The sequence below is a fragment of the Callorhinchus milii genome, unplaced genomic scaffold (assembly GCF_018977255.1).
Source record: "Callorhinchus milii isolate IMCB2004 unplaced genomic scaffold, IMCB_Cmil_1.0 Scaffold2, whole genome shotgun sequence".
NCBI lineage: Eukaryota > Metazoa > Chordata > Chondrichthyes > Chimaeriformes > Callorhinchidae > Callorhinchus > Callorhinchus milii.
This window is the reverse complement of record NW_024704743.1, coordinates 120,255,134-120,273,381: the sequence shown is the minus strand read 5'-3', so window position 1 is coordinate 120,273,381 and position 18,248 is coordinate 120,255,134. Positions and strand designations below refer to the sequence as shown.

General features: G+C 45.1%; 1 protein-coding gene across 2 annotated transcripts in view; it reads right to left on the bottom strand.

Moving 5' to 3' along the window:
- Positions 1-301: 301 nt before the first annotated feature.
- stk3 (serine/threonine kinase 3 (STE20 homolog, yeast)) overlaps positions 302-18,248 on the bottom strand; it is a 232,900-nt gene continuing 214,953 nt past the window's right edge. For both annotated transcript variants that reach the window (XM_007895083.2, XM_007895084.2), the window contains one exon: positions 302-1,695. In XM_007895083.2, the coding sequence (XP_007893274.1) occupies positions 1,537-1,695 (159 nt within the window). In that variant the 3' untranslated portion in view covers positions 302-1,536. The remainder of the gene's footprint in view (positions 1,696-18,248) is intronic.

Below are 18,248 nucleotides of genomic sequence, written 5' to 3'. Positions count from 1 at the left end.
CTTTCTGACTTTCCCTCAGCCAAGAAAAGGTCTGAAGGCAAAACACTGGCTTTGAAAAAAGCCTTTGTCAATATTCGCTGATTGCTATTGTTTTTACCACTTTTCCTTGGATATTCATCAATTTCTGTTGCAAATCAGAAGTGGCTATTTGTGCAAAGATGTCCACTTTGTGAAAACACAGTTTGAGACACTGCGGAAAATTCTTCCTTATACAAAACAAGACCAACAAATCCAGGATACTTGGCAAATACTTGTGCTCCTGTAGCTACTTGCTTTGACACCAAAGGAGAGACTTAATAAGTTATGAAAAACAAACTTTTAATAAGACGGTTTACTTGACATCAAGAAAAAATATGTTCCCATCGATTTCCTCAATCATTCTGTGCATCTATAAAATCAGCATCAACATGAAAATACATGAACCTCAATCTTTTCTAAGCTTGTGTATTCTGGGAATCTGGTCCCAATTAAGTTTAAGTAATTGCTAATTCTCTTGTGCCTTTTATTAAGCAGTGGTTAATGTTCTACAAGTTCTGGTCATTACTTAGTGTTCAAATGCTTGTGAGTTCAACTCTTTTTCCAGCATTAGGTCTGTACAAAAGCATTACCTCTGCTGAGTACATCATACCAAGCTGTGTAGGAGCTCCACCACTGGTCAGTGTGACCAGTTCACATCAGTAGTGCACAATTTAACTCATCTATTAAGTAACAGTAAACACTGTTAGAAGTGACATGTAATATCTCGAATAAGTCACAAGAAGCTTGTAGACGCCACAAGTTAGGATAGTGTCAAATTAACATCCCTCCAAACAAACCAATTCCGAATAATGTACAACTGTATCCACTTGTGAGGATACATTCTCGTTCTCAGAGGGACAAATTCTCAGATGGTCACAAATTTAGCAACCTTGGCAAAGTGAAGGGTATCATTCCACCCTGGTCTAAGTTTAACAGCTATGGTGCCGTAATTTTACTGTACAATTGGAAATCTCACCCCCTCAATGTTAATAACTACTGATCAGCAAAGAGAAGGATGTCCCATTCCATCCCGTTTGTTTCCTTCCCCCCCATCATCACCAGTAAATTAATCCTAACCAGCAGAGATTCACCCCTCAGGTATTTTAATAGTGTTTCTTGTTGCCTTTTTTATTCAGTGTGGCCACACTGTATATGTAGCACTTTGTACCGGCCACAGAATTCATTTTGGCTCTGATTCTTCATTTGAGGCCATTTCTTCAACTGTTCCAAACCATTCAACAACAACCTGCGTTATCAACCGATTTACAATCTATTGCACTTTCATTATAGGCTTCTGACCTGCGGAGATGAAACAAAATAGCAATAGGAAATAGATAAATGGTACATAGTTAGCGACCATAATGCTAGTCGATTCTCATCTCATTCTACCAGTGTTTAAGCATTTTTGGTTCTTTAAATATCTTGACAGTACATTTTTTTTAGGTAAAGGACCGCATGCTATCAAGACTAGTTTGTGTAAAGTTCGGCTGGATGCATGTGACACCTCCCGAAGTTGGATTAGAAATTCTGCTGCCTGCGTTTCTTGGCATCCATGGCGTCTAAGATGGGCTGACGTTTAGCCTGGTATCTTTGGCGCAGGTCTTCGATTTCTCGTTCCATCATTGGATCCAGTGCAGTCAACCGCATTTGGAGCTCCTCGAAGCTTAGGTTTCTCAGCTATTAGAATAGGAAGGCAGAAATGAGCAACGTTTTAAAAGCAGAAGAAGCAGTGGATTCATTCAGTTATAAAAAATACTGCTGTAAAAGATGACAAATAAAAACTCCTCACATCAAGCCACTTTGTTCTAGAAAATAAGCCACAATATCAGCTAGTTAAGACTAACTTAAACCAAGATTCATGACATTACAGAGCATGAGAAGTCCTGCATCTTAGAATTAAAATACCTGAAGCTGAAAAATGTCCAATTTACTCTGATCCAAGTGCAGAGGATCATGATCCTTCATGTACCATGGAGTTTACTAGTTCTTCACACTAGTTCCAGTGAGTGTACAGGTGCTATTATTAACTAATAGTTATTATTAAGATTGCTTCAATTGATGATCACAGCTCTCTGAATCAAACTGCAGTTTACAACAATAAATGCATGATCACAGCTCCCTGAACATCAGAATAGCTTAATTGCAATGTTAACCCCAGCCAAATAAAAAGAATACAAAGTACCGTAATTTTGAATAAAAGCTAATACAAAGAATGCAATCTTCAAATCCAATTTAATAAAATTAAAATAAAATTACTAACACTCATCTTATCGCTTGTTCTCTTCTACTTTATCTTCCTCCTAATTCCTCTGCTCTGATTTTTAGGTTAATATTATTTTCTACCTATTCTAATTCTTTGCTCACTTCAAAATCAAGTTCCTAGAGCTCCCCTTACGGCCTTAACCTCCTTCAAAAGGCATTGCTTGAGCTGTTTGAGATGGATTCTAATCCGCCTCCCACAGGAAGGAGGACAGGGTAACACATTGTACTGGAACAACACCCTTCCAAGTTCAGGCAAAACATTGTTCACAGGTCTATAATAACCCAACACAAATAGTACAATGGCTTTATATGGACAACTATGAAAAGAACATTCCCTCTTGATAAATTACCTTGGAAGATGTAATTGCCTGCCCTAAAAGGCAATTTACTAGGCTAATAAATACAGGACAGTGAATTAAGTGATGGGAAAATCAATAATGTAAGTGTAGCCACCCTTACACATTCAGGGCAGGTAGCCAGTGGAGGGTTTTCAGAGCAGGCTGTTCCAGGAAGCCAACACGTCTGTAAGTACCTCATTGATGTTCCCAAAATCTATATTAAAAACCTAATGCCAATAAAAATATATTTTTTTGAAGGTATTATTACCCCCGGAAAGCAATCTGCCAATCAATTAACAACCAGGTTCCTAATTACTGCTAGATAAACAGAGGCGTGTGGAGTAAGGAAACTTGCCTAAAGTTTCTCCCAGTCTGGAAAACTAACCCGAGTCCTCTCACTTGCGAGGTGAGTGCTCTGACCACTATGCTACAGAATATGGTATTAAAAAGGTGAGAAAATTGGAGTAATATTGGTGACTTATTTTAAAAACGGTTTAATTTTTACTATGGTTTGGTTTGAAAATTCTCCTTTAGCACTCAGGAGGCTTTTTTAAAATTATTGTACGGTATATTCATCCACTAATGCCCAGCTAATGCCAGTAATACTGTAGCATTTTCTAAAATAACAATGTATGACAATAATTTGGATTCTGCCTCTCCAGTGGTATAAAATCAAATGTGGTAAATGTATTAGTCATGCACTGTAAGATTAGTTTAATTTATTCCTTGTAGAAAAAAATTCACTGCAAACTGGAGATTAATTATTCCCTATGTAAAATAGCCAAAAAAAGCAAACTACACCCTCCATCTCTTGCTCGCACGCTCAGTTATGTGTCAGCCTCAATTGGGATAACTCTCGCCTCTGAGTTAGAAGGCTGCAGGTTCAAACTCCACATTGGGACTTGGCACTCATATATACATCAATGCAGATAAATCATAACTGAGCCCTTTTCCCTTGAAGCAACGAGTTATCAGGAATTTACTGTAAGGCTGGGTAACAAACACTACCCAGCATTACACTTAAACAGTCAATTTCTCACCCACTACAGTTACAAGTATGGTAAAGCGGAGTTTATTACGATAAACTGGGAAAAATAAAAATATCAATCAATCAGGAAAACCTTCCTCAATAGAGCCGTTAAAAATACTCGTCATTTTGGATCACTGTAATTTAAAAGCTGTTTCTTCCGGAAAACGTAAATACTTTAATTACTTACCTGTTATATATTGCTAGGCTACAGCTATTCGAAGCCTGCAGTTCAAAAGGTAATGTACTACCATCGTATAATTATGCAAATTTTTACCACATAATACACAATGAAGCTTTGATGTTTAATTGAAATTTGCACGATACGATGTAGGTCAGAGAGGGGTGTCTGCAATTAACTCTACTCAAACAAGAATGTGAAAAAATAAGCTCTTTGGCAAATGCCTTTTCAAGGGATTTTGAAGCTCCTTTGTGCAGGAATGGGGTGTTTTTGGCAAGTAATAAGATACATCGCTGGCAATATCACATACTGTGCTCCCCCCACGTGTTAGTGAGATCTCACTGTTTCTGAAAACAATGCTTATTTTAGTGCTCCTAAAACAGGAACTGGAAGACTTGTGAAAAAAGAGTGTTTAAAACTGCTGCTGTATAAGCGATGTACTTTAACCACAAGTTGCCGTGTGCTTGATCTTCAAATCCAATTAAAGATTGAGAGTTTGGGTGTCAGCGAGAGTCTGACACAGGGGGAAGATCCCTTGTCATTCCCTTCAGATTCCGCAGGTCCAACTGCTGAGAACTCACAAAAGAATGGTTTCTGTTTGCTAGTGTGTGGGTAAGGTAATACTCTCCAACGTGTCTATCCCCGGAATACACAATGAGGGTTAGCAGAAGCCAGGTACATTACGGCACTGCTGGAATCAAACAACAACAAAATTACATTTGTAAAGCATCTTTCATGTCAGCAGGATGTCCTAAGACGCTGATCAGTCAGGAATCAGGGAGGGCAGAGGTGGTAGGAGGGTGGCTGAAGGCATGGTCAAAAAGGAGGGTCTTGAGTCATGCCTTGAAGGAGGCAAGAGAGGGGGCAAGGTGAAGGGATTGTGGGATGGAGTTCCAAAGAGTGGGGACAGAAAGGCTGGTAGGGGGGGTTGGGCGGGAGACATGGAGCAGGCCGGAGCCTACTGAGTGGAGGGAGTGGACAGGTTGATAGGGGTCAGCAGGTAAGAGATGTAGGAGGGGGCAAGGCCGTGGAGGGTCTTGAAAGTGAGGACTAGGATTTTGAATTCAATCCTCTGAGGGATGGGGAGCCAGTGGAGTTGGGCGAGGGTGGGGGTGATGGGGTTACAGAGCCTGGTGCGGGAGAGGACACGATCTGCAGCTTGTGAAGGGAAGAGTGGGGGAGGCCGACAAGGAGGGAGTTTCCGTAGTTGAGCCTTGAGGTGACAAATGCATGTATGAGGGTTTCGGTGGCCTGAGGGGTGAGGCAGTGTCGGAGTCGGGCAATGTTGCGTAGTTGGGGGAAGGCAGAATAGGTCATGGCACGGATATGCGGGAGAAAGGACAGTTGAGGGTCCAATAAGATGCCCAGGTTCCTGACTGGCTTGAAAGGTGGACTGTGCAACCGTGAATGCTGATGCTGCCAGTGCCTGAGGTGTTGGCATGAGTCAATCAGGAGGGACTCAGCTGCAGAAAGTTGTCTCTCATCCAGGACTTGATGTCTGACAGACAATCTGTCAGGACGTCAGTTGTCCTGGAATCGAGGGTGAGGCAGAGAAATAGAGTTGGGTGTCATCCAAGTACATGTGGAAGTTGATCCTATGTCTGCAGATGATGTCACCAAGGGGGAGAACGTAGAAGTTGAAGAGGAGGGGATCGAGAACCACGTGTCATATTTCTCCCCCCGCCATCTCTAGTGATAATTATACTTGGAACAATGTGAACATGAGGATGAGAACACACTGCGTGGGGGGGTGACTAACATATCTAGGAAAATCTGTACCAATTAAGCAGATAGACTTCAATGCCGAGAGATGAATAAAATAATAATTGTTGCATTTGATAGAGTGCCTTATCACATCTTCGCGACGTCTCAAAGCGCTTCACAGAATATACTGTAAAGTGAATTGACTGTATACTTTGCGGGCGAAACGTGGCAGCCAATTGCGCACAGCAGTGTCCCACAAAGAGTCATAGATTGAGCGACCAAACTTTTAGTTTTTTTTTAAGGGATTATTACCCGGAAAAGTGATCCGCCAATCAGCTAACAACCAGGTTCCTACTTACTGCTAGGTAAACAGAGGTGTGTGGAGTAAGGAAACTTGTCTAGCATTTTGCCCTGCCCGGGAATCAAACTCAGGTCGTCTCGCTTGCGAGGTGAGTGGTCTAAGCAATATGCTGCAGGACTCCACAAATATTAGAACAAGAAGCAGTAAACAATGTCAGCCTGGCTCAGTTGGTAGCATTCTTGCCTCTGAGACAAAAGGTGTGGGTTCATGCCCCATGTTGGGACTTTGGGGTCATAAGCGAGGCTGACACTCCAGTGCTGCGGTGGTGCTTGATCTTTAAATCCATCAGTGTAAGAGAACATCTCAGAGCACTTTACTGAGTAGCAGCCTGAGCTGGGAAGAATTGATGGTGGAAAGCGCAGTCAAAGTGGTAGGTCTTGAGGCATGATTTGAAAGTTGAGAGGAAAGGGATTTGGGGAAGAGAGCTCCAGAGGAAAGCTGCTGAAGGCTCACCTGCTGATGGCAGAAAGCAGTGGGTGGGTATGGGATGAGGGTTAGTGAACATCAAGGAGATGCAGATCGAATGACTCCGATGCCTGCTTCTCTCCCAGGGATAGGTAATACTGATCAATACCTGGTTGCTCCCATTATCAAGCCTGATAATAATCCCTCAAGAAAAAAATTCAATAACAATTTGGTCACTCATCCACAACTGTTTGTGGGACGCTGCTGTGCGTAATTGGCTGCCTCATTTCGCCCACAAATATACAGTCAATTCATTTTACGGTCTATTCTGTGAAGCGCTTTGAGACATCTAGAAGATGTGAAAAACGCTATATCAAATGCAAGGATTATTATTATTATTATTATTGCTTTTTGTGTAATTACTGACTGTGGAACTATCATAAAGGAAACAATTTTGAACATCCAAATTGCGCGGATTATTTCATCACCAAATAAAAGTAAAGTTTCCCTACAGGGGGATTGGAGCAGGCCGGAATTTGCAGAGCGGAGGGAGCGGTCAAGGCATTGGTGCTGCAGGAGATTAAATAGACAGATGCTGAACCTGATAAAGTGAGTTTATTTAATTCCAAAAGTTGATGGAAAATCTGTCATCTAGTAATAGAACTAGTCGTCAAGTTTACCACAGCAAACATTTTGTACTCCATAAATATTTGACTGACAAAGTCTTGCAGTCTGCAAATGAGCCAATTTATTGCACACAGCAAGGCACAAGTCACAGTTGCTACACTTTATCTGTTGTTACAACAACAACCAAATTACATTGTAAAGTGCCTTTCACATCGGGAGGATGTCTAAAGGCGCTGGACAGACAGAGATACGGACTTGAGCTGGGGGTTCGGGGTGGGGGAAGGCAGGGGGTGAAGCAGGGAGATTGAAAGCATGGTCGAAGAAGAGGGTCTTGAGATGGTTCTTGAAGGTGGCAAGGGAGGGGGCGAGGCGGAGGGACTGGGAGATGGGTGGGTGCAGAGTGACAGAAGGCCTGCACGCCCCAATAGTGGGGCGAGCAAGACGGGGGACGTGAAGCAGGCCGGAGCCCGTTGAGTGGAGGGAACGAACAGGATGGTAGGGGGTTAGGAGTTCGCAGAGATACGGGGGAGGAAGACCATGGAGGGCTTTGAAGGTGAGGAGCAGGATCTTGAACTGTATCCTCTGTGTGATGGGAAGCCAGTGAAGTTGGGCAAGGATGGGGGTGATAGGGTCACGGAGCCTGGCGTGGGAGAGGACACGAGCTTCAGAGTTCTGGATGATCTGCAGCCTGTGGAGGGAGGAGTGGGGGAGGCCGACAAGCAATGAGTTTGCATAGCCGAGCCTCGATGTAATGAAAGCATGTATGAGGGTTTTGGTGGCCTGAGGTGTGAGACAGTGGCGGAGCTGGGTGACATTGCGGAGGTGGGGGAAGGTAGAGCGGGTCATGGTGCAGATGTGGGGTAGAAAGGATAGTTGAGAGTCAAACAAGACCCCAAGGTTTCGGACTGGCTCAGTGAGGTGGACTATACAACAATGGATGGTGATGCTGTCAGCGCCTGAGATGAGGAGGCGCTGACAGGAGTCAATCAGGAGAGCCTCGGTCTTGTTGATATTCAACTGAAGAAAGCTAGCTCTCATCCAGGACTTGATGTCAGACAGACATTCTGTCAGCACAGCAGTGATCCTGGAGTCAAGGGTGGAGTTGGGTGTCATCCACATACATGTGGAAGTGGACCCCATGTCTGCGGATGATGTCACCAAGAGGGAGCATATAGATATTGAAGAGGAGGGGACCAAGAACAGAGCCCTGAGGAACGGCACACAAGACAGTCTGGGGACTAGAGGAAAAGCTGTTTGCGGAGATGAAGCGCGGGCGGTGTGAGAGGTACAATCTGAACCAGTTAAGGACAGAGCCATCTCAAGCATGTAGAGTAAGGAAACTTGTCCAAGGTTTCACCCTGCCGGGAATCGAACCCAGATCTCTCACTTGCAAGACTAGTGCTCAACCACTAAGATACAGGACTCCACTCCATAATAGACTATGCACTAGCACTATGCCAATAAATAGTTGAAACCAGAGAACAAAGTATCTCTGTGTGGACGAAAGTGTGAATTTAACTGTGAATTCTGTGCTCAAAAAGCTTTTTAGAAAGGCTCCACCGCCTCTCCTCTCACCTCAACCTTCATGGCTCTGTCCTTGACTGGTTCAGATTGTACCTCTCACACCGCCTGCACTTCATCTCCACAAACGGCTTCTCCTCTAGCCCCCGGACCGTCTCGCAGTAAACAGAGCTGTGGAGTAAGGAAACTTGCCTATTTCCCCCCCACCTTGAGAATCAAACCCGGGTGCTCTCGCTTGCGAGGCGAGTGCTCTAACCATTATGCTACCGGACTAGTTTGTACTGTTTATGCCGCTGAAGATACTCTGAACCTTTGCTACTTCAACCTTTACCTTACTGAACAAGTACGAATTCCGTGCAGAACAACAACAACAACAAGATTCCATTTATAGAGCGCCTTTCACGTCGGGAGGATGTCCCAAGGCGCAGAAAATACAAAGGCTGATGAACTCCATTTCAGAGCTGAGTACTGGCCTGCAAGCAATGTTTATGTGCCCCAAGCGGGTTGTTTGTTTCAGCATGAATGACTCCCCAGCTGCTTTTCAACTATCTATTGAATTTTTAAAGAAACATTTAATATTCTTTTTAACTGTGAACGGGGTCGATTGCGTCACCGAAAGAATCAGTGCACATCTCTCTCTCCATACAGGCAAGTAATCTTACCAATTTTTCCCCTCTCTCCTGAAAATGTTGATTCTTTCTGGATATGGTTCATGATTAAAAACAGCTCTCTGTTACCTCACTCAAGCAGCTATTCTTCAGAACAGTAAATGTAGGCAAGGCAGACTGTTGGTTAAAAATCTCATCGGTCTTTCATATTTTCTAGTACTGGATAGTGATCAGAAACTGGATCCTTGGCTGATGTTTCCACTCTTTAGCACCGAGGTGATGAGACCAATTGCAGCGTCCTGATGTGAATATCAGGTGGGAACACGATCAAGCACATTCACAGTGCAGAACAAAATCAAAGGTAGCATCAACTTGCCAAGTTGAGTCCATGCCTTGGCAATGCTTTCCAGTGCCCAAGAAGATAGCTCTGTACCATTGTGGAAACCAAAGGGACTGACCCCCATGCAGGAATTCAAGGGGGCCAGTGCATTTAGAGGCAGAAGACTGCACTATCTCCCCTGCCATCTCTTCTGCTGTTGCCTCGAGAGGCAAAAAGATGTCCTCGGGAGGTGGAATGAATCCCTTCCGAAGCTAACATTGCTTTCATTTATACTACACCTCTGCCTCCAAAACCAAAGCTGCTGACAAAAGCAGTCCCACCACACACGTTTATAAAGCACCTTTCAAAGAAAGGAAACCTCAAAGTGCTTTTCTTAGCACTGAGATTAATTAACCATGAAGCAAATGCTGTTCTGGAAGCAAACACGACAGTTAATTTGCACCAACTGGATCTTACAAACAACAAAGCTGAGAAGTCAATTTATCTGAATTTCGAGGTAAATTTGGATGAGGTGGGAATATAAACCAAGGAGAAAACCTCAACATTTCTTTGAAATTATAGTGGGGAAGGGGCAAGTGTTTTCCTCCTTGGTGTGTGTGTGGGGGTGGGGGTGGGGTGGGGTGCGGGGCGGGGGGCGGGGTAGAGCGATATATTTTAATAGCTACAGTGTGGTTTCAACGTCTGACAAACATGCTGTTTATAAAAATAAAAGCCAGAAAATGCTTGAAATCCAAAGCAGAATAATAATAATAATAATCCTTAATAATAATAATAATAATAATAATAATCATTATTATGATTATTAGAATAATCAGCCCTTGAAAGAGAAAGAAGTCAACATTTCTTTCATCTGCTCTGACGAAAGGTCACACTTGAAATGTCTCGTTTTTAAATGCTGATTGACCTTCTGTGGAGAGGTTTCTGAATTTACTTCAGAATTACAGCATTTGTATTCTTCATTTCTACTTGCTCCTGTTAACCCTGCAAGCCAAAGCGTAATGGGTAGAGTGATCCTTGCTGGACAAGCAGTGGGAAAGCTCTCCAGACAGAGATATCAATGGCAAACTAAGCGGTTTTATGTGGTCAGACTCCAGGAGAGGAGTACACTCTGGGGTCCCCAAATCCTGGCCCTTGCATTGAAAAAAACTGAGCTAGGCTGCTCCTAATATTTTCCAGAATTAGGTAAACAGGATGCGTCCCTCCAGGGAGAGAGCGCACATTCATTCCATTCAAACAAGCTATCTTTGAATTTCCATGTGTTGTTGGGATGCTCAGTTTGGTTTGGATACAGAGGCAGGCTGCGATCCTCCAACTTGTAACCTTCTGGATGGGAGGCAGATTCATCGCCCATGTAGTCGTATTCTTAACTCAGCCGTAGATCAATACAGTGTGTCGGTTCGTGTTTCTCTGCCACAGCTTTGGTTTGGCTGCTTGTCTATCTACGAAGCACAGAAGTGAATTTTCCTTCCTCCACAGACACATACTCAATATACTTTTATCTTGATAGATACTGACGCTGTGTATTTTAGGTCAGTGAGATTAGAATTCCTTTGCTGGGATATTGAGCTCTTGTGATAATTAGACACGCATCTTAAATTTCATGTTTTGAATTTCAGATAAGGGATTTGTTGAACACTGTGGAATCGTGTGAAAATGGAAAGCACAAGTGACACTTCAGTTCTCTGCTGGCTGTCAGCCAAATCTGACATTATTGACTGCATTAGTGTTCTTCCAGAAAATACACGAACAATACCTCCACAGGAAACTGGAATAATAATTTGGTGGTTTGGAAACCATGTCTGCTAGAGGCTATAACACAAATTGCAAATTTTAAGATGCATCCAAAAAACTGAGCTAGGTTGACATACACCGACTGAGCCAGGCTGACGTACATCGACTGAGCTAGACTGACATACATCAACTGAGCCAGGCTGACATACACCGACTGAGCCATGCTGACATACACTAACTGAGCCAGGCTGACATACACCGACTGAGCCAGGCTGACAGACACCGACTGAGCCAGGCTGACATACACCAAGATGGAGACCTGTAGCTCAGTGGTTAGAGCACTCGCTTTGCAAGTGAGAGACCAGAGTTCAATTCCAGGCAGAGGGTGAAACCTTGGGCAAGTTTCCTTACTCCACACAGAGCCTAATAATAATCCCTCCAAAACTAAAAACAATAATTAAATTGGTCATTTTCAATCTACGACTGTTTGTGGGACATTGCTGTGCGCAATTGGCTGCCGCGTTCGCCCACAAATATACAGTCAATTCACTTTACAGTGTGTTCTGTGAAGCGCTTTGGGACGTCCTCCCGACGTGAAAAGCGCTATATCAAATGCAAGGATTATTATTATTATTATTATTATACACCAACTGAGCCAGGCTGACATACACCGACTGAGCCAGGCTGACATACACCGACTGAGCCAGGCTGACATACACCAACTGAGCCAGGCTGACATACACCGACTGAGCCAGGCTGACATACACCGACTGAGCCAGGCTGACATACACCGACTGAGCTAGACTGACATACACCAACTGAGCCAGGCTGACAGACACCGACTGAGCCATGCTGACATACACCGACTGAGCTAGACTGACATACACCAACTGAGCCAGGCTGACATACACCAACTGAGCCAGGCTGACATACACCGACTGAGCTAGACTGACATACACCAACTGAGCCAGGCTGACATACACCAACTGAGCCATGCTGACATACACTGACTGAGCCAGACTGACAGACACCGACTGAGTCAGGCTGACATATATAAATATATAATAATAATAATCCTTGCATTTGATATAGCGCTTTTCACGTCTTCTAGACGTCTCAAAGCGCTTCAGAGAATATAGTGTAAAGTGAATTGACTGTATATTCCTGAGTCCAATTCCAGGCAGAGGGCGAAACCTTGGGCAAGTTTCCTTACTCCACACAGAGCCTAATAATAATCCCTCCAAAACCAAAAACAATAATAAATTGGTCATTTTCAATCTACGACGGTTTGTGGGACATTGCTGTGCGCAATTGGCTGCCACGTTCGCCCACAAATATACAGTCAATTCACTTTACAGTATATTCTGTGAAGCGCTTTGGGACGTCCTCCCGACGTGAAAAGCACTATATCAAATGCAAGGATTATTATTATTATTTGTGAATGCGAAACGCAGCAGTGACTCACAAACAGTCGTGGATTGAGTGACCAAATTATTATTATTTTTTTTTCTTGAGGGATTATTATCAGGCGTGTGGCGTAAGGAAACTTGCCCAAGGTTTCGCCCTGCTGGGAACCGAACCCAGGTCTCTCGCTTGCTCAGGCGCTGACACCATCAGCATCCAAGGCTGCACTCTCCACCTCTCAAAGCCAGTCAGGAACCTCGGCGTTTTGTTCGACCCTGAGCTGTCCTTTCTCCCTCACATCCGCACCACAACTGGCACCGCCTTCCATCACCTCCGGAATATCGCCAGACTACGGCACTACCTCACCCCTCACGCTGCTGAAACCCTGGTTCACGCCTTTGTCACCTCAAGGCTGGACTATGGGAACTCTCTCCTCGCCGGCCTTCCCGGCACCTCCCTCCACAAGCTGCAGGTCATTCAGAACTCTGCAGCTCGTGTACTGTCCCGCACCAGGCTTCGGGACCACATCACTCCCACCCTCGCCCTCGCTCGCCTCCACTGGCTCCCCATCCCCCAGAGGATTGATTTCAAGATCCTCATCCTCACCTACAAGGCCATTCACGGCCTCGCTCCCTCCTACCTCTCCAACCTACTATCCCCCTACCTACCTGCCCGTACCCTCCGTTCCTCTGGCTCCGGTCTGCTCCACGTCCCCCGCCCCAACCGCCCTACTATCGGTGGTCGGGCCTTCAGCCTCTCAGCCCGAGGCTCTGGAACTCCATCCCCCAGTGCCTTCGCCGCTTCCTCCCTTTCCTCCTTCAAGGCCGGTCTCAAAACCTTTCTCTTTGACCGTGCCTTCAGCTCCCCTCTCGACTCTCTACCCCCTCCTCGCTCCCTCCCTTCCCTCCCCTCACCCTGACCATTTCCCCCCTCCTCTCTCCCTCCCTTCCCTCCCCTCACCCTGACCATTTCCCCCCTCCTCGCTCCCTCCCTTCCCTCCCCTCACCCTGACCATTTCCCCCCTGCTCGGGTCATGACCCAACTGTGCAGCGCCTTGGGACGTCCTCCTGACGTGAAAGGCGCTCTATAAATGTAATCTTGTTGTTGTTGTTGTTGCTCTAACCACTGAGCTATAGGACTTCACTGAGCTCAGACATACACCGACTGAGCTGGACTGACACTGAAGACACTGCCCAGAATACAATGATCATTTCTTGTACAATATACAAATCCACGTACTTTAATGAGTTTTGGCAGTAAAGTATAAAATTGTATGCTCTCTGCCAAATAGTTTTCATATAAGACTGATGTTTAACACAAATACATACATATACTGTGGAGTCAAATTCTGGACTGTTCAGAATGATCAGTATTATTTAGTGCATGCAAGCATACAAACCTTTGCTGCAGATGAGTCACAAAGCAAAAAGGAAAATTCCAGACACAAATAGCCTCGGACAACTTTGAGCTTGTATTTTCTAAACTGAACGCAGCATCAGTAGAGTCAATGTAATGGTGCGTTCACTATTCATTACACTGAATCTTCAGAAGGCAGAACCATCAAGGCAGTTCTCATTGGGGTCTGTGAAGGTGGGCAATGGATTGTTAGCTTGGGGATCATGACTGTCATTACTGGCTACTCTTAAGCTTTTACAAAACACAAAATACTGCAGATGGTGGAAATCTGAAACAAAATCTGAAACTCTTAAACTTTTGTTTATCAAAAAGCTATTACATCACTAAACGGCAATCAAAGGCCACAATCCACAAGCTAATTCCAGGTTTCTAGACAAGGTCTATGATAACATCTTGAAGATGTGATAAGGCACTATATCAAATGCAAGCATTATTATATATATTATATATATATAATTCACATTTAACACAATTAGCCTTTTGCATGTCAAACCATCCCAACAAAGACAATACCTTGCAACACCGACAACTCGGTTCATGGAGCTTGGTATGGGAGAGGACTCGAGCTGCAAAATTCCGAATAATCTGCAGCTTGTGGAAGGAATAGTTGGGAAGTCTGGCGAGCAGGGAGTTAGCATAGTCAAGTCTGGATGTGATGAATGTGTCTCGGAGGACTGAGGGGAGACATAATGGTGGAGGCAGGCAATATTGCGGAGGTGGTGGGAGACTGAATCGGTCATGGCACAGATGTGCGGTTTGAAAGACAGTTGAGGGTCAAATAAGGTTCTGTATTGGCTCGGTGAGGGGGAGTGTGGATCCATGAATAGTGATGCTGTCAGTGCCTGAGGGGAGGAGGCGCTGATGGGAACCAAGCAGGAGCACCTCATTCTTGTCAACATTCAACTGGAGAAAATTGGCTCTCATCCAGGACTTGATATCTGATAGACACTCCGTTAGGACAGCAGTGGTCCTGGATTCGGGGGTGGAGGCAGAGAGATAAGAGTTGGGTGTCATCCGCATACATGTGGAAGTTAACCACACCCTGCAGATGATATCACCAAGTGGGAGCATGTAAATATTGTATAAAAAGGAGGACAAAGGACAGAGTCCTGAGGAACACCCCAAGTGATGGTGCGAGAGCTGGAGAAGCCATTAGTGGATACAAAGCCAAATGAACTTTGCTGTATTTCAAAGGAAATGGCTGACAACTGATCTTTCAGAGTGTTCTTAGACCACCTGACACAGCTAATATCACGGCTGACATACATTAAATCTTAACATTGGCATTCACTATCCATCTTCAAAATAATCATCTGTGTCGTCAGACCCAAAGCTTCTGAACATTTTGATATGACAGCAACATTTTCAGTGTTCAGATTGCACTTTATTTATTTAAGAACATATAACCAGCTTTGTACTACCAGCTGGACATGTTGCCAGTGGAATACATGACATGTTGGTAAGCAGATACAATGAGAAATAACCTCCTCTAATGGTCTGCGCTGTGCCTAGATGGAACAGATTCCCAGTGGAAGCAGATGATGTTGAGAAGGTATAATCTTTCAGATGGATAAATATCTACGCAGGAAGAGGATTGAGATTGAGGGTTATTTGAGTAAAATGGAGACGACTGAATGCTCTACAAAGGATTCTTTAGTGTGAATCCCAAATTCTGCTGGGACTCTGTTGATCCAGAGCAACAAAGAAACTGATCCGAAAATCTCAGGTGTCAGTCCAAACAGCCTTAGTAAATATAAGGATTATCATTAATTATTCATATGCCAATAGACCAATTTCTATTTTGAGGATTGTTGGCCAGGACACTGTCCACTGTCTGGACGAGAGACAACTTTCTTCAGCTCAACGTGCGAAAAACCGAGGCCCTCCTGATTGGCTCACGTCAGCGCCTCCGCACCTCAGGCGCTGACACCATCAGCATCCAAGGCTGTACTCTCCACCTCTCAAAGCCAGTCAGGAACCTCGGCGTTTTGTTCGACCCTGAGCTGTCCTTTCTCCCTCACATCCGCACCACAACTGGCACCGCCTTCCATCACCTCCGGAATATCGCCAGACTACGGCACTACCTCACCCCTCACGCTGCTGAAACCCTGGTTCACGCCTTTATCACCTCAAGGCTGGACTATGGGAACTCTCTCCTCGCCGGCCTTCCCGGCCCTCCCTCCACAAGCTGCAGGTCATTCAGAACTCTGCAGCTCGTGTACTGTCCCGCACCAGGCTTCGGGACCACATCACTCCCACCCTCGCTCGCCTCCACTGGCTCCCCATCCCCCAGAGGATTGATTTCAAGATCCTCATCCTCACCTACAAGGCCATTCACGGCCTTGCTCCCTCCTACCTCTCCAACCTACTATTCCCCCTACCTACCTGCCCGTACCCTCCGTTCTTCTGGCTCCGGTCTGCTCCACGTCCCCCGCCCCAACCGCCCTACCATTGGTGGTCGGGCCTTCAGCCTCTCAGCCCCCAGGCTCTGGAACTCCATCCTTTCTCTTTTCGAATAATGCCATGGCATCTTTAATGTCCACCTGAACAGGCAGACGAAGCCTTGTTTAATGTCTCGTTCGAAGGACGGGTCTTCCAATAGTGCAGCACACCCCCAGTACTGCATTAGAGGGTTAGCCTAGACTACACAAGTTAAAAATGCAGATGAAAAACGTCATATGGCTTCTTTCTACAAAGAAAGAGTTGCACAAAATAGCATGAGTCTAATTTGTAAAAGCAACAACACCTCGATTCTCAAGGATTTATTGAAGTGTTTGTATGTGACCTACTGATGTATGTTTGGGAGACCTTCTGAATGTCAAGCACCTTATTGTCACTGGTATTATAATAATCCTTGCATTTGATACAGTGCTTTTCACGTCTTCTAGACGTCTCAAAGCACTTCACACAATATACTGTAAAGTTATAAAGTGATGCATATTGACAATTCAAAGCACAGTTCAATGCTGATGTTTGATGGTCAAGCCGTTAGATGGTCAATTCAAGCAGGATGTTCCTTTGTATATGACTCATTTTAATAAAACAGAAAATGCTGCATAGTTAGACCCACTCTTCTTGTAAGAGTGGGCCTAACTTTGCAGCATTTTCTATTGGGATTCCAAGAAATCCGAGTGAGGAACAATCGGAAGCTAATTATACTGACCTGTAAAGAATACCCCTCTTCCCCTTCTTCGACAGCCCTAGTATAATGACAACATCTCAATTTAAAACTATTCTAGTTCCAAAATTTGACATTTTAAATTTATATAAGAAAATGTGTGAATTACATTAGTTTCCTCTGCTCATGTCTGCAAATGCAAATGGGTGATCAACTTTTTGCAAGGGTTGCAATGAGAATGTGAAGACATTCTCACTTCCATGTAATGGCCAACAACAACGACGACTTGCATTTATATAGCCCCCTCCACGCCAGGCGGCGTCTCGGAGAACTTAACAATGGCGGAGTCCAAAGCAGAGATAGGGGGAAGGTGACCACAGGCGCGGTCGAAGAGGAAGGTCTTCAGGCGTGACCTGAAGATGGGGAAAGAGGGGGCGAGGCGAAGGGGTTGAGGGACGGAATTCCAAAATTTCGGGGCATAGTGGCAGCAAATGACTTTTCTTCGCGCTTCCACCCAGTTACCTGTGAGTTTGGTGCGGGTGAGAATGTGGGTGGTAGAGTTTTGAATGAGCTGAATTTTGTGAATAGTGGAAGAGGGGAGACGACGAGGAGGGAGTTAGAGTAGTCCAGCCAAGAGGTGACAAAGGCATGGACAAAGATTTCGGCAGCCTTTGGGATGAAGTGTTGTCGGAGACGGGCAATGTGGTGGAGGTGACAGAAAGCGGTGCTGGTCAGGGCCTGGATGTGGGGGAGGAAGGATAACTGGGGATCGAACCTGACGCCTAAACTTGCATATCGATGAGGAAGAGGAGGGGGCCAAGGATGGATCCTTGGGGTCCCTCGCAGGTAACTGGGTGAAGCGCGAAGAAAAGCCATTTGCAGAAATGTAGTACTGGCGGTTTGTGGGTAGGACTTGAACCACGTGAGTGCAGTCCCACTGAGGTGGATGAGGAGGACAGGCGGTGGAGGAGGATGGTGTGATCTGACTGTGTCGAACGCGGCAGAGAGGTCCAGGAGGACGAGAAGGCAGAGGGAGCCCTGATCACAGATAGAGAGGATATCGTTTGTGACTTTCATGAGCGCTGTTTGAGATAGTGGCCGAGGTTGGGTGGGGCGAGGTTGAGGCAGCAGGTGGTGGATTTCATTGTGGGATGGTGGATGAGAGGGAGGAAAGAGAGATGGGGGCA